General features: G+C 42.4%; 1 protein-coding gene across 1 annotated transcript in view; it reads right to left on the reverse strand.

The window, feature by feature from the left end:
• The window catches only part of ITPK1 (inositol-tetrakisphosphate 1-kinase), a 155,902-nt gene that overhangs the window by 56,244 nt on the left and 73,279 nt on the right, over positions 1-26,379 (reverse strand). The window contains exons 4-5 of the mRNA XM_069858745.1: positions 18,376-18,501; positions 3,271-3,388 (exon numbers count right to left, since the gene is read on the reverse strand). Of these exons, the coding sequence (XP_069714846.1) occupies positions 3,271-3,388; positions 18,376-18,501 (244 nt within the window). The remainder of the gene's footprint in view (positions 1-3,270; positions 3,389-18,375; positions 18,502-26,379) is intronic.

The following is a 26,379-nucleotide window of genomic DNA, read 5'->3' on the forward strand; positions in this document are numbered from 1 at the left end:
CAATTTTGAATTCCAAGGCTGTTGGATAACAGCTTTTCAACATGGCATCAGAGAACTGAGTTATTTTTCATGAGGTTAAAGCTTAAAAAAGGCTGACACGGCTCCAACTCTGCTAAAAATTAAATTTCCATTAAATAGTACTCCTAATCTTCCACCAAACATTACAGAACGTGATGCAGAGCACTCGTACATCAGAAGCAATTCCTAACAGGTAAGTAAACAAAGCAATATACCTGCTGAGAGAACTCAACTGCTATACCAAAAAAAATACAATCAGTGATTTATTTCAAGATAGACTTGCCAGCTATGCAGGACAAGTTGGGAATGCAATCTTTATTTTTCCAAATATTTTTAAAAAGACTCAGAACCTGAAGGTTTCAGCACGACTAGCTCTTTTAGAGCGTGCACTCAAAATAACAGAGAACAGGAAGAAGAGGAAGTTACAGCCCTTGCTAGACTATTGCTTCCAAAACAGAATCCATTTGAATCAATTCTAAAATATCTCTTAAGGCTTTTTTTTATCTTCAGAAGAGAGTTCCACTTCCTTCCAAGGAAGACAACACTGAAGAAAATAATCCCTGCAAGTCACCTAAGCAACTGCTAGTTGCGTGCTGGCACACCAGGTTCAAGGTGAATCCTGGAACAAGTTACCCAGAGAGGTCTTGCAGTCTCAATCTGTGGGAACCTGCTCTACAGGATACTGCTTTGAGCAGGGAGTTGGACTCCGTGATCTCAAGACACGTCCTCCAACTTCAGTGATTCTGAAAACCTGTGAACATTGTATTTCCACAAGGATAGAGTGGTTACAGTGCCAGTCTACGACATACAAAGTCCCAGTTCAACCCCATCCATTCCCTCAGACTACATGTACACTTCTTGTCTAGTTACTTGTTCTCCTCCTACTCAGTTCCTTTACTGGCCAAAGGCTGTGCAGCAAAGGCAGCATGCCTGCCACAAAGCATCTTTACAATCCATTCTCAGGAGGCTGGAACAAAGTACTTATCACTCAGACACTTGACCCAGAGTAAGCTATTGGACTTTCAGAAAGCCTAGTGATGTCCAGCTGCCCTGTTTTAGACACTTCAAATATGGATTCCTTTTTTCAGGAACCGTGGAGGATTCACCATCAAAAGGACAGGCAAAGAATTAACTTGGACATCTGAAAGATAAATACATTTTAAATTCAAGCTGTTTATAAAACACGAGGTCCTACTGCTGCAGAACACAGTCACCTCAGTAACATCTGCCATTTTCAAGACTGCAGACAACACAGAGAGAGGAGGATTCAACACTTTACAAACTGGTCATCCTCCCTCTAACCCAACTGGTGCAAATCTTTAGTCATATAGTTCTTGCAAGGTCTACAGAGTTGAAATGAAGTGTAAACTGAAGACGATAAAGATCATATTTAATTTATAGTTACTTTAAAACATAATTGAGATAGAGGTCACGATCACATGAATCTAAAACCAGTCTGTAAACAAGCAATTTTCTTTTGAAAGACCTTCAACAACAGAAGATTTCTCCTTACACACATACCCAACCCTCCAAAGTTTATGGCATTCCTTTGGAAGAGATAATCCATTGCACTGAACTGAACCCATCACATCAATTTTGTATCCTGTGACAAATTGTGCCCTCTAATTACAGCTAAAAACCAGGGTATTACTGTCTTGGTAGTGACTTCCATTTTGAAATTCCAAACCAAAAAGGATGTGGCTCCTAAAACCTCATGCTATGCACAGATGTATTGCTTCTTGTTTTGAGTTTTCTAAGTGCTCATGGCCTTGGCATATGACATGACAGCTGCAAAGTAGAAAACACAATTTAGCAGAACACAAGGAGGGAGGAAAAACCTACAAAATTATCTAGAGGGATGTGACTTTTCTCAACAGATCGCTATGTGCAGGAATGAAAAGTCTGATCTACTTAGGCCAGAATGAAAAGTTGGTCAATTGCTCAACTCTCCTGAGATTTCCCCTGCTAAATACAAAGTTGGTTGAAGGCCTCTGTCACGATACTTCTGATGATGAGACAGAAATAAGATGAGATGGGGGATGGAGTGTGAGGGGGAGGAAACAGGGACAAGGACAGGGGAAATATGGTTACCTAATACTGCAGTGGCCAGTGAGAAGAGGAAAAGCTTTTCCTAACCTCGTTCCTCTACTGTATTAACAGCTTCTCTTTTACATATCAGTTTTAACTGAATACAAGCCTACTTTTTTTTTTCCCCTCCTTAAGCATTTATTTCCTTTCCTCATCAGTTTGCTCAGAGGAGGCTGAAATATAAGCAAGTTACTTACAAAAACTGAATTCTCTTCTGAATATATTGTTCCCATAGAAATAACAATTCTAAGACTGATGGTAACATAAAAAAAAAACAAACCCTATTGAATCATCTCTCTGTTGCTAGAACAAAATCCTAACCACTTTCTTAAGAGTATAGGCTTTCCTCAGCACCCCTCTCCCACTCACAAACAGCAATAACCACTCAAAAAAAATCCTTTTAAACTAAAAGGAGAAGAATCCAAAGAGATTCCAAAAGGACAAGGGAGAGTGTTGTGAATTATTAGTCTTATTTTTACCCATGGCAGGGAGGTTGGAACTGGATGATCTTTAAAGTCCCTTCCAACTCAAACCATTCCACGATTCTATGATTATTCACGTTGAAAAGGTATTTCTTCTAAACATGGAAATACAACATGGAAATACAACTCAAATTATGCCAATTAAGGCAGTGGTCTATGCTGCCTAGCCAACACAAGAAGTGCATTTATGATCCTCCTATCAACTAACTTGTGCAATAGGTTTCCAGTGCTTCTCAAGGACCTAAGCTCTACTTACAATTTAATTTCTTTCAGCCCTTTCCAAAACCAGTTCTTCTTCTTCCATAAATCTTCCCCAAATTCAAGCCCCAGGATTCTTATGACAAGCTAAGTTTGAACAGCCATCTCAATCTACCAGCACACACAAAAGACAGTGTTTTCCAGAAGATCTCTCCAAGTGCTCACTGTAGTAAATATGCTCCCTGTTAAACCCACACTATGTTTTTAACCAGATGCCATCCTCCTTTGTATACATGGAAAAAAGAAGAACACAGGATTCCAGAGGGCAATCATGTGACACAGGAACACATCAGTGTTTGTGCTTCCACAGAGAGACAAATGCAAGGGGTCCAAACCCACTATTTCAAACCTCATCCTCCAGAAGTCAGCTGCTTCCTTCCTTAGTCACAATAAAAACTTTCACGCAGAGCGGGTATTGACCTACCTTGCATGTATGCCTCTATTTGCCGAATTAACTCATAAGACTTGGATCGGTCCAGAAGTGTACGAATAGCAGGAAGGGGGTCCAGGATAATGGTTTCTGGATGAGCATCAATATACTCCTGCAAAACAAATACATAGGAGAAAACCCCAAATATTAGGCTGGCTGAAGAGTGTGGAAAAATAATGAGATGGGGAAGAGAATAGACAATGTTAAAACCCTTCATACCCAACCTCTCTTCAAGGGGAGGCAAACAGACATTGGTAATGCAGAAAGTCACCAGACAGTCTAGGCACATTTGAAACAGACACAACCAAGACAGCTGACTTTTTTAGGATGGCAAATCCTTCCTGTGGATGCACCACCAGCAATGAAACCTGTGCTGCATGCAACATGATCAACTCAGAAGGGAGCCAGTGGCAAAGTGCCACAGGAACAGCTGTGAGCAGGGCTGAGAAAAGCAATTAGAAGAAGGAAGATCACACACTGCTCTTCTAGGGTCAGCCTTGCATTGAATTATTGCATGTGAACATCAACTCCCTGAACTAAGCTCAAAACTACATCTGGGTTCTTTAACGTTGTTATTATTGCTGTCCTCTAACTGGGCTGACAACAGCGTTAAGAGCTGGACGATAAGGGGTGGAATTTTTTTTGGCAGAGCTGAAGAGATTGGTGCTTCACTGTGTTTTCATAGAATTTTTAAAGCATCTATCTTGATGCTTCTCTTGATACTCTCTTGATATTCTCCTCTCCTGACTACAAGAACAAAGTAAAGATAATAGTCACATAGATTTTCATCTTGGGAACTAAATTTCTCATTCCCTGAGGCCACGTCTGCACCGACTGCATCTTGGCCATGAATAGATACACACCTGACAGGCATTGCAAACCCAACAAAACTTCATTCTGTTTCTCCAGACAGAGACTAAGTTCTTTCATCGCTGCCCCAGCCTGGTCCCATAAAGTCAGTGGGACAAACAAGCATCCATCTTACTCTTACTCTATCCAAAATCAGACAAACGTTCCCAAAGTTAGCATCTGCCTCTGTTGTACCCAACTTCACAAAGCCATCTTTATGTTTCCACCTATTTCTTTAAATCTATTCATGTAAATGCATGGTAAATGCTCCTGCAAGTAGTGGACTTCCATCAAGTCCTACTTCCTTAAGTTGGTGACTTCAGAGAACAAAGCATACTCCAAAAGATATTCAGGAGCATGATGAGGTTGCCTCAGGAGATGCACTTAGATAGATACTGAGTTGGAGAGAAAAGAATGGCATCATTTGTTCCCGACAACCGATTTCACTCCAAACACTGACTGGGGAAGCAGACTACCTTCTCCCACTCCTAGCTTTCAGCAGACTACAGTCTGAACTGATGACTTGCTAAAAGGGGATTATCCTTTTGAGGCTAAGAGGATCCAGCAGTGGGGTTTAAGGAATCCACTGCATCACCCACAGCACACAAGTAGCTTTCCTTCACAGGGCAAGAGGCACCCTTCGTGGCTGACGTATTTAATAATCCCTGCAGAACACAAAGAATGAATTTCCCAAATACGTGTTCAACCTTGCAGCCACTTGGGAAAAGTCAGGGACAGAGCCTTTCGCACAAGACAGACATCAAGACTGTCAGACCCAGGTGCTTCACCCTTGAGTCTCCTGCCCCCAGTACTTCCAGAGTCTCAAGCAGAGCAGTCAGCTTTTAAACACAGAAGACGTTTGGGTTGTTTTGTTTTTCAAGAGAGTAACTTGTTACCTAATGCATCTTAAACCCCTACGTGTGCCTATGCATGCGTGTCCTTCTACGCAGCAGCAAAAAGACACTTTGTGGAGCAAGAATGATCCAACAATTAAGGCACTGGCTTAAAAGTTCTGATCATAAAACTGCACTCAAGAATCTCAGCATATCTAAAGCATAACAAGAAAGGTCTTTTAGACCATCTATGACTCAGCTTAGAAGATAGGGAGCCATTAGAGGATAAGCACATTACAGACAGCCAGTACTCAGGGGTGGGGAGGTGGGTAAGTACGCACAGTAAGCAGACCGAACAAGCCACAGCTCCAAAACGTGACCTCAGCAGAGATCTGACAGTAAATGTACTACGGTATTTCTGATGTGTACTAGCTCTGCCTTTCACGCTGTAATGACCATCCCACTGCCTCAACCAGTTTCTGGTTCCAACTTGAATACAAGCTCCCCAGACTTCCATCCTCACCCAGCCCCTACTCTGTGCATACTACTCCATCCCCTCACACATACATTCACCCTGCCTGTGGCTTCCATTCCCTTCATTCTCCTCCTAGGAGGGGATGATTTTTCCCTCTCCTAGCTCCTTATGCATCTTCCCAAATCTTCTTGATGCTCACTACAGCACTAAGTAATATTCTTACTTCCCCAAATAAGGTGTTAGGTCTTGTTATCTTGGCTCATGTTACTCTAAGTATTTCCAGAGGGAGACTTGCTTTTTTTATGCTTTCTGTAAGGAATTTCACAGTGCTTTATTTATAATGATAATAGCCCTAAACCATATTAAAAGATCATCCAAGCAGTAAGCTTTAAACAGCATAACAAAATTTAACAGGAATTAGGGCATGATCCGGAGGCCATTCTACACCAGGCAACCTGTCAGCAGAAGTGAGCATCTTAGCTGACTTTCCAGTGACTGACTTCTCATCCTGTTGCCTTCAAAAGCCTCCAAAAAGCTCTGTAAGGCAAACATGAAAAATCCAATGAAGACGAAGGAGGTAGGGGTTGTTTTCCAGAAGCCATTTGGAGTCTGGAGGACTTTAATGAACTCCTCTAATGTCAATAACTGCACTGCACTGGGTGTAAGGTCACTGCCCCTCCATACACGCACAGGAGTCTGAACATGAGCTTACTTTATAAAACACAGACATTTCTCAGCATCAAACCTATTTCAGGTCCTACCCTCCAGTTCTTCTCCATTTACAGGCTTAGGTCCTTGGACAGCCCTCTGGCACAGGAATGGCAAAACTTGGAGACTGACAGCAAGGCAGCGAATACCTGCATTGTCTGAGTAAAGGAAAGGACTGGAACCTGCAGTAAGTGTCTCCCAGAGCTAATCTGAGCTCAGGCTACAGATCTTAATTTATCTGAGTCCAGAAACAGCCTCCCCTTCGAATCAGATCAGTCTGTCAATGCAGAACAAGATCAATGTGTTTGTCTAGGGCATCTCTATTTGAACGCAGCTGGCGCTTTTTAGGGGACAGAAGCATCAAAATGCACTCAAGTCCTTATAACTCTCCATCGCTTTTCATCATATTATGTCATGCTTGGATTTCCATCACAAAGCATTAACTCTGCATTCAAAACCAGAACCATCGAGTAGCATCAGGATCTCCAAAACTAATGATCCAGCCTCCCCTTGAGTATATATCATAGAATCATAGAATCACCAGGTTGGAAAAGACCCACCGGATCATCAAGTCCAACCATTCCCATCAATCACTAACCCATGTCCCTCAGCACCTCATCCACCCATCCCTTAAACCCCTCCAGGGAAGGTGACTCAACCCCCTCCCTGGGCAGCCTCTGCCAGGGACCAACCACCCTTGCTGGGAAAAATTTATTCTGATACTTTCCCAGTATCCCATCCCTCACACCAGTTCATCATCAGCACATGCAAAGTAAAGAGTTCCAATATCTATGTACAGGAAGCTACTTAAATTATTTTAAAATCCACAGCTTTACACCAATTCCCCACAACAGGAAATCACAATAAGAAAAATCAATTTTGTTAGCTTCAAAGGAACAATTACGGAAGCCAACATGAAACCTTTCATAAACTGTGGTTCTTTACTAGGAATCGCTGCACACTCAGGCATTACAGTTTACTGAATACGTAACTGTGAAGATCACTTAACGGGCTGAAAAACTCTTGAAGTAGCCTAGGTAGCAGCACTCTTCCCATGGCAAAGAATGGCTCCACTACCAGAATCATAGAATCATAGACTAACCAGGTTGGAAGAGACCCACCAGATCATCGAGTCCAACCATTCCTATCAAACACTAAACCATGCCCCTTAGCACCTCGTCCACCCATGCCTTAAACACCTCCAGGGAAGGTGACTCAACCACCTCCTGGGTAGCCTGTTCCAGTGCCCAATGACCCCTTCTGTGAAAAAAGAAATATAGATCTGTACGAAAATGAATAGTTTGTGTCTAAGAATCTTGACAGGATATGAGCCACTATCAATATGAACTTGAAAATGGAGGAGTTGCAGAATGAAATACACTGAAGTCAAGAAATAGCTTTCAACACAGAACATTTCAACTTTGAATGTTCAAATCTTCTCTAATCATTCTAACAAAACAACTCTACACTTTCCTTTCGTGGATTTACCAAACACTGGTATCCAACAGCAGACTCCAACAACCCAGGCAACCATCTGGAGGATATTTAGGCTTCCCAACATTTTAAAAAGGCTCTGTCCTTGGGCTACAGTTTAGCTTGACCCAGACAATGTCTATGTTTTCCTCTTTCTAATCTTTGACATAATAAAAGCAAACAAGAAGAAACAAGGACTTTTTGCAGTTCCCCCTTTGTTTGCATTCCAGGCTTGGCATTCAGTCACACTCTGGATCAGCCCTGTTACTGGCAGAAGGCCAGCAATGAAACTTGAAATCAAAGAGACCAAGTAATAATTTCATGTTCCCTATCAAATACCTCTGGATATAATTCAGAAATTTCAGAAATTTTAAAAAAAAAAAACCAAAACAGAAAACTTTTCTTGAGAAGCCTATGTACAGAAGAGAACAGAGTTTCTTGTAACATTGCCAAAAGAGGTAACTATTTTTTTCATATTTTAACAGGAAGCTGATACAGTATCTGCTGCAAATATTACGGCACTATAGGATAAGAGAGACTCTGACTCATTGAATCGATTTTATTACGAAGCATTAAAACTCTTATAATCTTTTTTAATATTAAGAAAAAATTCTTATTAGAAAAAATTATTAACAATTGAAAAAACTCACTGTTCAGATTTTTGTTTCCCACAGAAACATGAAGATGACCACTTGTAACAACAGACAGACATTTCCCGAGATGTAAAGACAGACACAAGTTTAGATATGAATTTGCATTAGATTCAGACTTTAAAGTTCCTTTTTGTTGTCTTGGACTGTGACAGCGTCTTATGATGGACATCTCCTTCCAAAAGGAAAAGTATAAGCAAGTTGGATCTTGAATAAACACTCATCTCAAAATTGTTCATCTTTAAATCTGAAAGAGATGCCTGCAGTGGTTAGGAGGGATGAGGAAGACAGCAAGGGGAAGTGGGGACAGATCTTCTCTGTTGCATTTCGATTCACTGCACACCTCAATGCATCTTATTGAGCACTCAGGTTCCCTGTTTCGCCTTCAGAAGCCCACCACTGCTTCACCTTCCAAATACCTACACCACAGGATGCTATAGAATCACAGAATCGTTTAGGCTGGAAAAGGCTTTTAAGATCAAGTTCAACCACAAATCTAACACTGCCAAGTCCACCACTAAGCCATGTCCCCAAGTGCCACGTCTACAGGTCTTTTCAATACCTCCCGGGATGGTGACTCAACCACTTCCCTGGGCAGACTGTTCCAGTGCCTGATAACCCTTTTAGTAAAGAAATTTTTCCCAATATCCAGTCAAAATCTCCTCTGTGCAACTTGAGGCCATTTCCTCCTGTCTTTTCACTTGTTAATTGTGAAAAAGATCCAGCAACCAACTCACTACAACCTACTTTCAGATAGTTATAGAGAGCTATAAGGTCCCCCTCAGCTTTCTCTTCTCAAGACTAAACAGCCTCAGTTCCCTCAGTCGCTCCTCGTAAGACTTGTGCTTCAGACCCTTCACCAGTGTTGTTGCCCTTCTCTGGACATGCTCCACTACCTCCAACGTCTTTCTTGTAGTGAGGGGCCCCAAACTGAAGTATAGGGGCACAATCACTTCCCTGGTCCTGCTGGCCATATCATTTCTGATACAAGTCAGGATGCTGCTGCCTTTCTTGGCCACCTGGGCACACTGCTGGCTCATATTCAGCTGTCTGTCAACCAACACCCCCCAGGGTCCTTTTCCATCAGGCAGCTTTCCAGCCACTTTTCCCAAAGCCTAGAGTGTTGCATGGGGTTGTTGTGATCAAAAAGCAGAATCCAGCACTTGGTCTTGTTGAACCTTACACGGCTGGCCTCGGCCCATTGATCCAGCCTGTCCAGATCCTTCTGCAGAGCCTTCATTCCCTCAAGCAGGTCAGTACTCCAACTCCCAAGCTTGGTGTCATCTGCAAATTTATTGACCGTTCACTCAATCCCCTTGTCTAGATCATCAATAACAATATTAAATGAGAACTGGCCCACCATACCAGTCAGCACTTGAATGACAAATGTTTAGTTAATTTTGAAAACTAGGGACAGGACGGGCTAGTACCTTAAAAAAAATAAAGAAAAAAAAAAGAAATAAAGAAAAAAGTCCACAGGCATAATCTCCGCAACTACGTATCCAAATCACCTTCTTGTAGATGAGACTTCTAATGAAATCAATGAGCACAGCAAGAACAATGTATTTTTCCCCTTCTGAGCAAAAGCAATCCCCTAACTCCCTCCCTTCCAAATTATCTATATGATTTTCTTTGCTCACAGTCTCAATCCCTCCTAAGGAAGCTTCTGAATCAAGAATAGAAGAGCCCTTCCTGGGCAACTTCAGAGTGGGAGAGTCAAGAGCTGGAGGGCAAGGGGGTAGGGAAACACTTCAAGTTTTCATCAACCTGACAGCAGAAGCCTAGGCATAAAAACTCCTTCTGATCCATCTTTTTAAGAAGGCTAATGCAAAGAAAATTTGTTCAGAAAAACCTCTGAAAGACAAATTAATAATCCTATTGATCTTCCATCACTCAAGCCGTTCTTTTGAACGGAACAGTCTAGTATGAAGCTACTCAAGCACCTGTACAGCTACAATAGCCAGGTGCTCAGAGAGTATTTCGCTCTAATCAGAGCATAAAAAAGATTCCCTAGACACATCTTACACAAGCCAAAACACACTGACTTTTCAAAGTCAAACTTTGTCTAGAAGGCAGGAATTGGGGTGGTTTGGATCTCTTTCTTGGTACGAAGGCAGGAACTGGAGCACCATCAAGTGAAAGGGACCCCTAGGGACTATGCCTCTTCCCACCTGACTTCTCTCCATGTTCCTCTGGTCAAGAAGTAACCACCAAGGACTATAACAGGTTTTTACCAGGCAAAAAGAAAACTATGTTCAATCAGTTCAGCCCAGTATTACAGTGAGTAGAAAGGGAAATTCATCACCATCTCCAAAATAAGGATCTAAGTGCCCCATGCAAGTAAAAAAAAACCATTTCTCTACTTTGCACTTCATGCACTATACTAGGTACTGCATGTGATCTTCCTTTGACTTTGGATGAGATCACTATGCATTCACCACTGATCTTCAATACAGTGGAGAACAATTTGCACCCACCGATACTCTCCTGAGAAAGTTAAGTCCAGACCACAACCAAATAGCATAAAGACCTTAAAAAAAGCTCAGCCCTAAAGGTCTTTGGCAGCTAAAAGCCTCCTGTCAACAGGCAACTCCTCCTTGCCATTTTTGAAGTCTGCTGTAATGATCATTTTTTACAAAGCAATTGAGAACAGTCATTTATCAGCAAGACAAAAAGGGCATGCTAAGAGGCTTCCTAGTCTATGAGCACTCTGCACCAGACTGTATAACGGTTCATCACAGACTCCAGAGAGCAGGCACAGAGACTCATGTAAACGTGAAGCCAGCTTCCTCCCCAGCTCTTGTAGATGAGATGGTCAAAGCCTCTGCAATACAGATCTAAAAAATTATTTTTACAACGGTCATTAATGTAGCCTGGCAGATGGTTTCTCCTCATGTGGTCAAGGATCCCCTGCTCTCTGCTTTCTGGAATACTGCTTTATGGAGCCAACAGCAAGACCGCTGCCAGGTATCATCTTGCTGACACATTTATATTCAATAGCAGGAAAATCAGCATCATGAATGTTGCACTAGCTGGTCTGATTGAAATCATCAGAACTGTTTTTGTCAATGTAATGAAGAATAAGGGAACCACACTACTTTTGTGCAGGTGCCAGAAATACCACAGTGCTTATGCAACATCACACACACATATAAAAGTAGCTCTCCTGGAAGGTGGTCACTTTACATTTTCAAAGTTGCTCATTGACTTTAGTTTTTTAAAAAAAAAAGCCAAAACAAAACAACCTGACCCCACACACTTCATACAAATGGATTCTTCCAATTTATTTTTTTCTAGAGCATATACTTCTCTGTTTCTAAACAGTTTTCAATATCTTAAAAATAATACAAGACAGATGGAGACAAGCAGCAATTTCCTGCTAGGTTCTCCCCATATATAAAACTATGTAAGATTATACCCTTTAAACACACTTTAGCATGTAATTAGACACTGGCAGACCTCTCCTCTGCTCCACTGGTTCCTGGGTATGTGTTTTAGTACAATAAAAGTTTTCTGCATGCCACCAACATGGCACAACTCAGTCACATGTGCAGAACCAGACCTTAGTTTACTAGGGAAAGGATATAATTTAGAAGGCTACTTACAGGTGTCCCTGTCTCTAGATCTCATTCGCTAGAAAAAGATCCTTTCCCAGTTTGGAAGGCCCTGGAATAGGACTTTTTTCTAATGAATGAGTTTTGAAGATACTGAGCAATATTTCCATACTCAGCCAGAATACAAGCAGTCCAGTAATGGAAACCTACATTCTAGTTCAACGACATGATTGTGAGCAAGTCATCCACTGGGCCATGCTTAAGAACGTTGTTTGTAAAGATGGATCATCAGATATCAGTGTGATATTGAAAGTTGGTCTATGAAGCAGATATCATCATAGATACAAGTTCATATCAGAGACCCAAACAGAAACAAAAAACTCTAAGTCCTTATGACAGGTATGCCAAGTCAACCTAAAAGGCTCTTCACATAAATCTCAAAAGGGAGTTACTAATATTTCCTTTAATTGACAGCTTGCAAAGCACAAACTTAGGGATGCAGATGTGACGGTCTAGATGGTGTAATGAAACTGTGGAAGAGGATGTGGCTGAACCCACATTCTCGGATCCCCTTCTAATCGTCTAGCCATCACACTACGTTTCTTTGCAGGAAGACAGCATCCTCAGAAAGAATGGGTATATTAGATAGTACAGTGTTTACTGAACAACCAAGAATTAATGACAGGGAGAAGAAGGAACATCAAGTTCTCCTCTAACATTCTTGGCTTTTTTATTATTTTCATTTGTGGTTAAATTTAATATTCCTAAAAATGAAGGCCTCGAAGGCACCAGCCAGCTAGATCCAAGTATTTCGCAAGAAGAATTAGGCAAGTTTGTCAGCATAGCCCCTACAACAGCCTTTCCAGAGCATGCCTGGATGAAGCTTGTCACTGTGAACACAGCAACGCTAAAATGGAATCAGGCAGAGTATTCAAAATAGACTAAACGTATGATCAACTGGGGCATGAAATGAAGATGAAAATGTAGGAGTCCTCAAAGCATGAGTACAATTCACCATAATCCTCTACACAGAGGACACTGGCATAAGACAATGCTCTGTATCCATAGGGTGCTTTTCACCCTCTTTATTCTCTCCTCATACTGTTAACTGAAGAAGTTCAACTGTTATTTACCAATCTAGTCAGGAGGTAGGGAGCTATTTCTTCTCTATCTGACTTGCTCAGAAACTTATCCTCAATTCCATCCTGTGTCTACTACTAGACATCTGGAAGATCTAGAGATCTGGAAAAAAATATACAGAGCATGCACTACTGTAAAGAGAGATTAGAGAGATTTTCTAATTATACAGTTGTTTATTGATTATCAGACATACTGAAAATTAAAAGATGCTGACTTAGATGCTGCATATACCCCAGGAGTGTCAACAATATCTTTGCTTTCCACAATATTTGACACACAATCCAAATTTCCAGTTACTATCAAAATAAAAAAAGTTTCAACTTCCCTTCAGCCTACTATAAATTAGCTTCACGAGAACCACAGTATTAATTTTGCTTGAATACTGCTATTTATAGGAAAATTATAAAGTCCATAGAGACCAATTTATGAAAGGGTGGTGGTAAGCTGAGGCATAGAAATACCTAAACATTCCACAGGAACAAAATAGCAGCAATGGTAACAGACAGAAGCATTAATTCCAACCCTATATAAGTCTCTTGATTACAGTTATTTCTGTTTCACTCTGCTATAACCCAAACCTGTCCCAGCCCAACTTGTTTCCCCTTTTGTTCTCTATTATTCTTAGAAGGCAGCAGACAGGTCTGCGGAAATATCTGATGTAATTGAAATGCTTTTATACTGTGCAAGTATTTAAATCAATTTAACACTATGCAAATCCTACAGAAAGAATCTGGCATGCAGTCTCAAATACCTCTGTCAGTAGTCTCCATGACTCCCTGGGATCAGCGATTGTTCTCCCTTCTCCACGTTAGTTAGCATGTCACAAGAAGCATATTCCCTGTCCAAATCAGCTACCCAATAGCTCACCAATTACATGCTGTATGAGACTAAAGCCACTCTGCCAATAAAGATATTAAGGGCACAGAAGGCAGGAGAGGTGATGTCAATCATAGAATCACCAGGTTGGAAAAGACTCATCAGATCATTGAGTCCAACCACTCCTATCAAATACTAAACCATGCCCCTCAGCACCTCGTCCACCCATCCCTTAAACACCTCCAGGGAAGGTGACTCAACCATCTCCCTGGGCAGCCTGTTCCAGTGCCCAATGACCCTTTCTGTGAAATTTTTTTTCCTAATACAGAGGAACTGGGTAGTATGGGAGAGAAGAGCTGGGTCAGGAAACAGAGAGAGCAGTAAGATTTGTCTGCCTCAAGTCTTAAGGGAAGTCTTCGTACTGGTTTCCTTCAGAGGTCACGGAAAAGAAAGGTCTGTGATTTCCAAGGTTAAAAAAGACACCAAGCACTGCAGGACAGTTCTAAGAAAAAACACAGCACAGGGATGCTATTAGCAGCTTTCTCACAGGAGTATCACCTTGAACACAGTGTCATTCTGGATTTATTATTTCTAATGGGATGGAGAGGAGAGGCAAGACTGAATTGTTGAACTTGGACATAAGGCTATGCTCAAACAGATAAAGTAGGATTTTATGGCAATATAAGTTTCGTTGTTTAGTTTTTATTAAGGCTACAATTTAAAACTGTTTGCAGCAAGGTGTTTCACAGCTTTAACGCAGGAGGAATTAACGAGCCAGAGAAACATGGGAATGTTTCAGTAAATTTACTGGAGGACAGACGATCACAGCTCGGAAAAACTGCATTGAAACAGAAGCAGAGCACACTGCCTCCAAACTCTGACTGAGGGCACAACCTGACATGTGAGGCATACAGAACAACACAGAGGCACATACATTAACAGGCAGCAGCTGCCGACAGGCACATCGCCAGAGGGATCCCAGTGCCACATACAACAGTACATGGGATTTGGATACAACTATTTCTCAGCTGCTCTGAAATGAGGCAGCTCAAGCGAGATTTGCCAGAGTTAGTGAAGGTTACAATATTATCCAAATAAAAATAACCCTGTAAGTCAAGGGTCTGCAGATTTTTCTGGTGTGCGTATATCTAGAAACTTCTACCAGGAGCATGGGCTGCAGTACAGAAGATGTAAGCCTCCTGGGAGCATACCTGGCTTTCTCATTCATTTGGCTGGTGCCTTCACAATAGCCAGCAGACTCCTTCCCACCTGCCTGGCCCCATACCCTTATTTTCTTATAGCTGAGGGCCCAAGAAGGATGTTGAGGCTCTGGAGCGCGTCCAGAGAAGAGCAACAAAGCTGGTGAAGGGGCTGGAGAACAAGCCTTATGAGGAGCAGCTGAGAGAGCTGGGGTTGTTTAGCCTGGAGAAGAGGAGGCTGAAGGGAGACCTCGTTGCTCTCTACAACTACCTGAAAGGAGGTTGTGGAGAGGAGGGTGCTGGCCTCTTCTTCCAAGTGACAGGGGACAGGACAAGGGGCAATGCCCTCAAGCTCCACCAGGGGAGGTTTAGGCTGGACATTAGGAAAAAATTTTTCACAGAAAGGGTCATTGGGCACTGGCAGAGGCTGCCCAGGGAGGGGGTTGAGTCACCTTCCCTGGAGGTATTTAAGGGATGGGTGGACGAGGTGCTGAGGGCCATGGTTTAGTGTTTGATAGGAGTGGTTGGACTCGATGATCCGGTGGGTCTTTTCCAACCTGGTGATTCTATGATTCTATGAGATCAAACAGCCATTGAAATATACACTTAAACCAAAGAGCCCTGCAGCTTCCAGCCTAATGTGCCACAGCAGAGCTCTCCACTAATTGCAGTCAGCTCTTAAGGACCAAAAAAACTGCCCTAAGCATGCAGATTGGGCTTATCCTGTAGGGCAAAGACAAAACGGCACCAGGTGAACTGGTGGAACTGAAGGACTGGAGAAAGCATGAACAGCACAACCAAAAGGTCCAAGCAGTAAATTTGATGCCACGACGCAGGACAGGAACAAACAGATTTAATAAGCCGGACAAAAATGTACAATTTCTTCAAGTTTTGCAAAGCTTTTGCCTACAGTCTCCTGTTCCCATCCTAGCCAACATGTACACTTTTTAAAAACAATGTGGAAATGTGAGATCTCTACAAAGGACAATTCTGTACCAAAGCTGTATCTTACTTTCTGAAAAAAAAATCCAAGCTTCATTATGTAAAATACCTTCTTCTTGAGAAAAGCTTGGAAAATAGAAACAATATCCCCATATAAATTTCTTATTTTTATGCTCTGTTAATTGTTATATGCAAATTGTTTATCATTTCTAAAAGTTTAAATCAGTGACTTCATCTCAAATAGTATGTAATTAAAAAAAAATCACTGCATTCAATATTATCATTTGAAAGAAAACATATTCTGTAATATCAGTGATTTGTTTAAACTTACATAGCTCTGTAGAATTTAAAAATTTTAGAAGAGACTTTTGATGGCGAGAGTTGGGTTTTTGGTTCGTAGTGGCAGTTTTAAGTGGGTTTTAATTTTTTTCATAAGGTGATGTTACTGTTGTGGTTTTAGGCCACTGCACCTCTACTTGGTGTTATTCTTTTCCAAGTGCTATCAAAAAAAGGATACACAGAGCAAGTCCCTGAACTAAAGCATAAATGGATATTTATCCATAATTATATATGGATAATAAATCCATATACACTGCCTCTCTCCCACTACTCACTGAATATCTCTCAAACTCATTAGATAAAAATAATTTTCACTGAGATTTTCTAACTTAAGGATCTTTGAAAACAAAACCTCAATATTTAACCTATACAAAAAAAATTAATTACATTATTTCAACAGTAACAAAGGTACACAGAATAATGACAAGGTATCATATTGTAACTGCTTTAAGAACTCTATCAATCAGGACAAGGGATTTAGCTTTAGGAGGTCATTTTGCCTCTACCAGCCTTCCAGCAGTGCAGCAGCTGTCACACAGGCACAAGAACAGCTCACCGAGTCCTCATCCAAAGCTAAGGCTCTAGCAACGAAGTACTCTACCCTGTTTCATACCAAACTCCACTTCGGTGGTTAAATCCAGCTTCAGGAAAATGAATTCTCCGTACTTACTACTGTTTCCACCACACCTCACTTCAGTACTTGAAAATGTATCAGTTTGTGACCTTGAGCTATAAAATACAATAAGGTGACTAGATGGAGTTGTTATTAAAAACATTCCATATCCATTAAAGAGCTCTTGCATGGAAACAAAAGAAAGGTGGTTTAGAAATGAATTGTACTGCTACATAATAACTATTGTTTTACAACTGCTTGCACAAATTCCCTACCAGCATCTTCACCAGGAGACAAGGGAGATTTCACAGCATTACATAAAGCTGTTCTCTGTGCCTCACAAAGCCTGGACTTCAGGAATGCATGCAACACCACAAGAACTGGGAACGAGGAATCCTGTGAGTCTTAGTTAGTTGCAAGCAACTTAGCACATGCCCTTCTGCCTCTTTGGCCATCCATTTTTCCTATTGACAGGATGGCTGTATCATGAAGTCAAACTAGTTAACATCTGAAACAGAGAGACTGTGAGCAGAAAGCTGCTGAAGTCCATTTTTCCATATGCTTTTTTTGACATTTACAAGTTTCCAGCGCTGTGGGATGTGGATGCCTGCACTACTTAGTGATGAATAGTCATCTACTATTCAGAGGACTGATGCCAGATCCACACATCAAACGTTTTCATCTCCTGTGTGTGTTTGAGTAATACACAGCTGAGAAGGAAAAAAGCTTTGTAACTAAAGAGAATATTGACTCAATTAAGCCATATATTCTGCATTACTAGTTGCAGAACATTAACCAGAGCAAAAAGAGTATCATTTCCTAAGAAAGCAAATATCTTGTTCAAATTTTGCTTTTCTTTGAAAGAGAAGAAAATAATAAAACTTTGATCAAAGATATCCATCAGAAGCAGCACTTCTCAAAATTATAAAGATGTTGCCTTATGACTTTCATTGGCATTCAGAATGTAGATAGGAATTACTTGGGAAAACAGTTCTCTGTACCGTTATGCCCTGCATACTTCTGACCTTCAATGTAAACTTGAGAGAAAAAAACAAAAACAAAAAAAGAGAACAGGATTTTCAGCACTAGAGGACAGAGTCACTCACCATAACCTTGATGTTACAGAAACTAGCATTCCAGGAACTGGAAAGACTGAGTCAAATTAATTTAGCGGCTTCTGTTGTGAAGAGACAACTGCAAAGGACTCTGTAAACACCTGCAATATCACCTTTGTTAACAGCACTCATGCTCTTAGAATAACATTCAGGACAACATGTGCTGGGAAATCAGTTCTTACTTAACAACATAACATAAAACCTATACAAATGTGCAAGTCCATTTTAGACTAACAAAACTATTTTTGCTGGGCTATCAGTAGCAGGGCAGCAGTGTGTTCCACGGAGCTCTTCTCATCAAAACCTACCAACTGCACAAGAAACAGATTGTATTTGCTGCACAAAGATCATCCTCCCGCTTGAAATGCAGAGGATTATGAAAGAAACACTTACTTGGAACCTCTGAACCAACTCCAGCGACTGGCTGTCATTCTGGTCTGCTTCAAGGATGACATCTGTCAGTTTATGTATTATCACATCCAGAGGGCCCTGATCTTCAATGGGTTTGGTCAGGTCAAGCTGAAGAAATCAGAGAGAAATCTTTTATTAACATATGAAAGATCTGAGGTGTGCAAGGTGTTGCTGCCACACAGAAGGCATTGACTTTGCATGCTATCTTTTTTTTTGGGATATTAACGAAGTCCCCGAGAATTTACACTTCACTCAATGTCCAAAAACTTTACTCAGACATTTATTTCTCAGCAGTGCCCATCTAATTCCATGAAAAAGCAGTGAATTCATCAGCAAGCACCCTTCATCCAAACCTTCCTGTGCTCCTCCATCCTGAGACAACGTCTCACTTCAGCTCTCTTTTGTGGTAGTTACATATACATGCAAAAGGAAGAGCCAGAAAGACTATCACCACTCATAAAAGCAATGCCTGCTGTGCCCTTCGCCCTTTATGGCACACAAAACAGCACCCAAGACAGTAATATAGGTATCACAAAAGCGAGCAACTCAGGATCTTTGCAAATTCTGCTGCAGGGACAGCTATTCAGCTGCCAAGGGGAAGGGCAGCTCCCAGTGCACTCCCACTAGCAGACTTCAGCAGTTAGCTGGGTAGAGGACACAGTTAGGGTGGGGTGCGCAGTAACTCTGCTCCAGACAGCATGGGAATGCATGAAAGTGGTGGTGATGTATCACAGCGCTTGGTGCTCAGTACCAAGTCAGAGTTCAAGCAGCAGAAGAAGCACCTGTACTGGAAAAGAATTGAGTTAGGGATCCCTTGAGGAAATCGTAATGCAAAGAATTCTATGGGACCTGATGGGATGCATGCAAGGGTACTAAGAGAACTGGTCAATGTCATTGTAAGAGGTCGCATTTATCAGTTCATAAATCAAACCAGTGGAGACTCCAAGAGAATCAGGAGAAAAAAAATCCACCAGGATTTGCAGCACAGAATCCTACAAAGGCTGTAGGATTTCCGTCCTTTGAGTCTTTCAAGACTTGACTAGACAAAACCCTAAGCAATGTAGTCTGAATTTCATGTTGAACCTGCTTTGATCAAGATGGTATCCTGTGGACCTTGAAGGACCCTACCAAACTTTAGTGATCCAATGGAGCAACTTAGGAGATTTGAAAATCTGTGCAGTGTAAGTACCAGAACTGGCTTATGTTACCACCACCACCACAGTGAGCTGCCCGCAGCACAAAATCTGCCACGTTATCAAGCACTGCCCTGCCGCCAATTGTAAGACCTACTGCATCAGTGGCAGCTTAACCTCATAAACATCAAACTGCGCACACCTTTGAGATGAAGGTAGGATGCGTGCTTACTAAACTAAAGTTAGTAGCTGATCTCACAGTTACAGGCACATACATTTCCACTGCTGCTATCCCCTTTTTACAGCTCTGGCAGAGAAGAGAGTGGGGAGCACAGGAGAGAAAGGAGGGCTGGGCAGAGGTGGCTGCTGGTGCTCTGTTTCAATAGAAATCTGGTCTTCACTGTCTCATCAGCAGGAATTTTGTCCTAACAAAATCTCCCACCCTCCAGAAATATTTGAATTATGGATTGCCTTAAGGAAGGTAATGGTAAGACAGGATGGCTTCCAAGCACCAATAAAACTAACTGACCCACGCAGCCAGATTGTTTTTTTAATACAGGCACTTTTATCTAGGCTAGTCTTAGTTGAGCAGAATGACTGAAATTACCTATGGCACAAAAGCAAACCAAAAGACAGCCAGTTCTTCCTACAGACCATCTTTGCTTGCCCATATGCTCTCACTGATAGTCACAGGTTAAGGGACAAGCACTGTCTTTGAGGTACTTAAGTAGATTCTAACACAACTGGAAAACGTATCGTCCATGTGTCTTCTGAAGAGACTAGCAGAGGTGGGCACTGTTCACAGGTGGGCAGCAAACCCTCTGCACAAAGGCTATGCAATGGGAAAGACAAACAAGACAGAGTTGATAGGGACGCTGTGTTCAGTAAGCTGTGGCTGGGTGAGGCAGTCCACAGAACGTCTGGCTGCGATGGCCCTTACACTTCCACTCCCGCAAGTACTGCAGCACCAAGACTAAGGGCAAACATAAGTGTCTTACAAAGCAAGGCAAAACAAAGCAAACTGCAGCTTGGCTAAGGACACGGAAGGCAAAGACCTACTTCTGCAACCAAGTTCTAGAAAAATCAGTTAATATTCTTAAAAGAAATCTCAGATGACCATGCTGCTTTCCCTGAGGTTTTTTCATCTGCCTATCACATCTGGAAGGAAACAGAAAAACAAAGGGTCCATTTAACTAGGTCAGAAAGTTCCCAGTTGTCAAGGTACAAAAATATGAATTAATTCATTTTCAGGACTTTCAGTTTGAAAAATAATGAGAAGAAGATAAGTATTTGAGATTGGTTAACCCTCTACATTCTTCCTGCACTGGCAGCTCAGTCTGGAAAGAAACATTCAGAAAACAAGAAAACAGTTCTCCTTTTCATTCTCAACCCAATAATAGAAATAAGCCTTCAAGGCATATCCAGGCATTTTCAGAGCAGTATTATGCAGAAGTACAAGATATCTGGGCGAGTTAACTTCGTTGCAACAGTTGTGCCAACTAAAAGCAGCTGGCATATTCTGAGAATGAAACCAAATGCACCTATTTTGTACATCAGGAAGCATTAAAACGGGCCTCCCATAAGTGTTCTACCACTCCATCAGGAAGGCAATGCTACAGAAGACAGCCCGCTAACGCAGCTCCTCTGGTAGGAAGGTCAATGATCACTTCAATTGGCTCAACAAGGACAGCAAGTACATTTCAACCACACAAGCCTTCAAAATTTGATCCGGTATTTTGTGGACTGGAAGATCAAACTGTTTGCAAGAATAAGCTCTCTGTGTTCCAGGCCATGTTGTGGAAAGTAAATATTCCTGGGTTGCCAGAGGGCAGACTTTGAACTCTTCAGAAGGCTGGTTGGCAAAGTCTCATGGGAGACAGTATTTAAGGGCAAGGGAGCCCATGAGGGCTGGGAGCTCTTCAAAAAGGAAATCCTAGCAGCTCAGGAGAAAGCCATCCCCATGTTCCAGGAAAAAAAGCCAGCAGGAGAGAAAACCAGCTTGGTTGAACAGAGAGATCTTAAGTGATATCAAGAAGAAGAGAAATGTTTATGGGCTCTGGAAGAGGGGACAGGCCTCTTGGGTGGACTACAGGAGGGAAGTGAGATTGTGTAGAGAAAAAATCACAAGGGCTAAGGCTCAACTAGAAATCAGATTGGCAAACTCTGCGAAAGATAACAAAAAATCCTATAAATATATAAATAATAAAAGGAGGACTAGGGAGACCATACAGTCCCTATTGGACACAGAAGGAACAACAGTGACAGGGGATGAGGAAAAGGCTGAGTCTTCTTTGCCTCAGTCTTTAATTGTAAAGAAAGTCGTTCCGTCTGTGTACAAACCCAGGAGCTAGAGGAGCATAATGAGGCTCCCATGATCCAAGAGGAGGTGGTTAGAGACTTGCTAGCCCAACTAGACACCCACAAGTCTATGGGACCAGATGGGATTCATCCAAGGGTATTGAGGGAGCTGGCGGATGTGCTGGCCAAACCCCTTTCCATCTTCTTCCAACAGTCCTGGAAGACTGGGGAAGTCCCACTGGACTGGAGGCTGGCTGATGTTGTGCCCATCTACAAGAAGGGTCGCAGGGAGGACCCAGGGAACTACAGGCCTGTCAGTCTGACCTCAGTGCCAGGGAAAGTCATGGAGCAGGTGATCTTGAGTGCTATCATGAAGCACATGCAAGAGAACCAGGTGATCAGGCCCAGTCAACATGGGTTCACAAAAGGCAGGTCTTGCCAAACTAACCTGATCGCCTTCTATGACAAAGTGACTCAGCTGCTGGATGAGGGAAAGGCTATGGATGTGGTCTTCCTGGACTTCAGTAAAGCCTTTGACACAGTTTCTCACAGCATTCTGCTTGGGAAACTGTCAGCCTCTGGCCTGGACAGGTGCACACTCTCCTGGGTGGAAAACTGGTTGGATGGCCGGATGGCCGGGCGCAGAGAGTGGTGGGAAATGGTGTGAAATCCAGCTGGAGGCCAGTGACAAGTGGGGTTCCCCAGGGCTCAGTGCTGGGTCCAGCCCTGTTCAATGTCTTTATCAATGACCTGGATAAAGGCATTGAGTGCACCCTGAGCAAGTTTGCGGACAACACTAAGCTGGGTGGAAGTGTCGATCTGCTGGAGGGTAGAGAAGCTCTGCAAAGGGATCTGGACAGGCTGGACCACTGGGCAGAGTCCAATGGCATGAGGTTTAACAAGGCCAAATGCCGGGTCCTGCACTTGGGGCACAACAACCCTATGCAGTGCTACAGACTAGGAGAAGTCTGGCTAGAAAGCTGCCTGGAGGAGAGGGACCTGGGCGTGTTGGTTGACAACCGACTGAATATGAGCCAGCAGTGTGCCCAGGTGGCCAAGAAGGCCAATGGCATCTTGGCTTGTATCACAAACAGTGTGACCAGCAGGTCCAGGGAGGTTATCCTCCCTCTGTACTCGGCACTGGTGAGACCGCTCCTTGAATCCTGTGTTCAGTTCTGGGCCCCTCACCACAAGAAGGATGTTGAGGCTCTGGAACGAGTCCAGAGAAGAGCAACAAAGCTGGTGAGGGGGCTGGAGAACAGGCCTTATGAGGAACGGCTGAGAGAGCTGGGGTTGTTTAGCCTGGAGAAGAGGAGGCTGAGGGGAGACCTCATTGCTCTCTACAACTACCTGAAAGGAGGTTGTAGAGAGGAGAGTGATGGACTCTTCTCCCAAGTGACAGGGGACAGGACAAGAGGGAATGGCCTCAAGCTCCGCCAGGGGAGGTTTAGGCTGAACATTAGGAAAAAATTTTTCACAGAAAGGGTCATTGGGCACTGGAACAGGCTGCCCAGGGAGATAGTCGATTCACCTTCCCTGGAGGTGTTTAAGGCATGGGTGGACGAGGTGCTAAGGGGCATGGTTTAGTGTTTGATAGGAATGGTTGGACTCAATGATCTGGTGGGTCTCTTCCAACCTGGTTATTCTATGATTCTATGAATTTGGAAGAGATCCACCTTCCTTTCATATACTAAGAAGAAAAAGAAAAGTAAAAGTAAGAGAAAAAGAGGAGGAAGAAGAAAAAAAAAATGCTTCGAGGGGGAAAAAAAGAAGCCTTTTCAAGTGGAGTGTCAGACCCAAGCAGAAGTCAGTGAAACTACAGAGCAAAATTTCTGATGGCCCTCTGCTGAGACAAACACTGATTCATTGTTTGTCATCAGCTGGAATTTGAGCCCTCCTACTTCCCTTCTCTTTCAGCATCTCTCTCCAAATGATCTTTGCATTCGACATGATCACCCAAAGGTTTGTTTTTGCACAGAACTAACACCATAGCAACAGAAGTGAGAGAAAGGATTTATCAGCACCAGCTTGAAAAAACAGAGAGATATGGCTATGGTGCCTTTTCTGCCACAGAGCAAGCTACAGCCTACCCTGCCTGCCCTTTTTAGTACTAGGGAAAAAAAAAAGAAAATGGGTATTGGTCCAATGGCACTGTGATTTACCACCAATACCCAGCAGAAATCAGGTGAATGACATGGAAGACAACGTCAAAGGCGTACACAGAAAATACCAGATATAAGACATACGCCTTTCCAGGTCTTACAAATCCATATATGGAACAAAACAGCAACTAGATAAATGGTTTTATACCTGGCTACAGCTAGACTGCTCACCTTCTAATAGAAAGACTGTCTGAGAGTTAAAAAAAACACTTAAAGCATATAAACGTCAGAGTTCCCCCCCAATAGGCTTCCCAGAGCATCCGCTGGAGAGCAAGTTACAGGTATACAGAGCTCCATCTCTTGTCCTTCTCTCTCTTTCCCCCTTCCTCTGTCCTCCAGAAACACACAACCACCACAATATCCAAATCAGTAAACAGGAGGGCAAAAAAAGTTTATTTCCATTAAGCACAATTTGTTTAAAGTTTTGGGGTTGTTTTTCTCCAGAACATTGGCAATCCATCTATATTGCAGGGACAGGGCGAGTGCCTGGCAGAGTGCCACAGTTCTCCACTGGTCCCAACTGCAATCCACACACATGCATTTCTGGAAGCCGTGTTTAAAAATAAAACTATGTCCAAGAGAAAAAAAAATGGATTGGCTCACTTCGGGAAAAAAAAGCCCAAACAACTCCAAATGTTGGATTTAGCAAAAAGAAATATCATTTATCTAAATGATTAAAAATAGTTCTGTATTTTTTGTTTTATTCAGTGTTTACAGCCCATGCTATAATCAACCGTGTTTCAGAATCTGGCTGAGCAGGATTTGTGGGCTTTTTTAAGAGCTCTTCTTCAGAAATAGTTTTTGGATTATTATTCACATCAAATGTAGACTTAATACCAACCTGTTCTGTTCCCTGAACTAAACACAGATTTGTCCACTGCTGTATCACCGAAGAATGTACAACACATCTCTCCATTTCTAGTTATCCTTGCATTTCTCTTAAAACATTTTCATTCAAAAAAAAAAAGAAAAAAGACTCAAACCTCTGGTTTAAGCATTTCGCTCCTAGTTTCCAATCAGCTAACAAGCTCCACTAGGGAGGATACTGCACTAAGTTCTTGCTGGTTCAGTTTTTATTTGATGTGATCCTTAGGAGCCACAAAATAGGAGTGTGTATCCCTCCACAGCAGGCTGTCTTGCTGCAGGTGGAAAAAGGTCATGACACTTTCACCGGAAGGGAATGAATAAAGATAATGAGAAAATCATCAGAGATGATGACAGGTTTGTTGTGAGCCTTTTCACTAGGCAAATACCACCAAATCATCAGATGTTATCACCTTGAGCACTCAAAAGCTTAACAAAATGCTTCAAAACCGAAAAAAAGCATCCAATTTCAGTAGAGACCTGTCAATGCTCTGCTAAACATTTTCACAAGTCAAAGTCCAAAAGTCCCTTTGTGGTACTTTACCATTTTCCTCCCTGTAAACTGGATACACAGCACCAGCCTGACCTGACCTCCCTGGTATCTGACTCCTGAGGCTGTATATGGAATTTTCTACACAAATCTATTGTGGCCTGTCATTCAGATATTCAGTTAAGGCTGCACTGGCCCCAAAATATGTAGTTTTATTTCAATCTTAATTCATCTCCTTAAACTCCACTGCACATACACCTTCAGGTTACTTGTCATCATCTCTCTCCGGGAGCTATTTTCTACCTTGTATATTCACCACATACATTTATATCAAAAGATTTGTAAGACGAAGCCTCTGAAATTCTCCCCTTATTCCCCCAGCCCCAGTGTTCACCTTCACTGTGCATCAGTGCTGAGCAAGTCATAACCAAACAAAGCCATGAGCTTTGGGTTGGAAAGCCAGGTCTTCAAGCTGCTGAACCCTGACAGCTGATGTCAGTGGATGCTGTTCTCTCCCCAAAAAGCTCAGAGATGAAAGCCTCTAAAAATATCTTAAGCACTCTGGAGACAGAAGGGAAGCAGCAAAAATCAGTGCTGCCAGGTTCAATGTTTCACCTCACTGTAAAAATACATAGGATAGTCTAATTACAGTGCAGAAGGTGCTTTCATTTGAAAGGACGCGGGGCAGAAATCAGGGAAACAGTTATGCATATCCATCTGCACAGGTGAGACCTACCCACACAGAGCAACAGCGACGGAACCAAGGGGTGCAGAAGTCTGGCTGCTCTTCTGGCTCACAGGACCAAAAAAGACCAATGCATCCTTCTTTCCTGAACTAACTGCTGCAGCAGTCCAGTGCCTGCCTCTCACTAGGATGGCGTTCTGGCAAACCCCACTGTCAGGTCTATCCAAGCACAAAATGGACATGAGCAACTCTGTGCCAAAGACCACAAAGAGGGTGACAAGCACGCACCAACATGTCATGAGGAAAGACACTGTCATATCTGGTATATGATATCAAGGTATTTTTCAATGAAAT

This window comes from Phaenicophaeus curvirostris, chromosome 5 (assembly GCF_032191515.1).
Source record: "Phaenicophaeus curvirostris isolate KB17595 chromosome 5, BPBGC_Pcur_1.0, whole genome shotgun sequence".
NCBI lineage: Eukaryota > Metazoa > Chordata > Aves > Cuculiformes > Cuculidae > Phaenicophaeus > Phaenicophaeus curvirostris.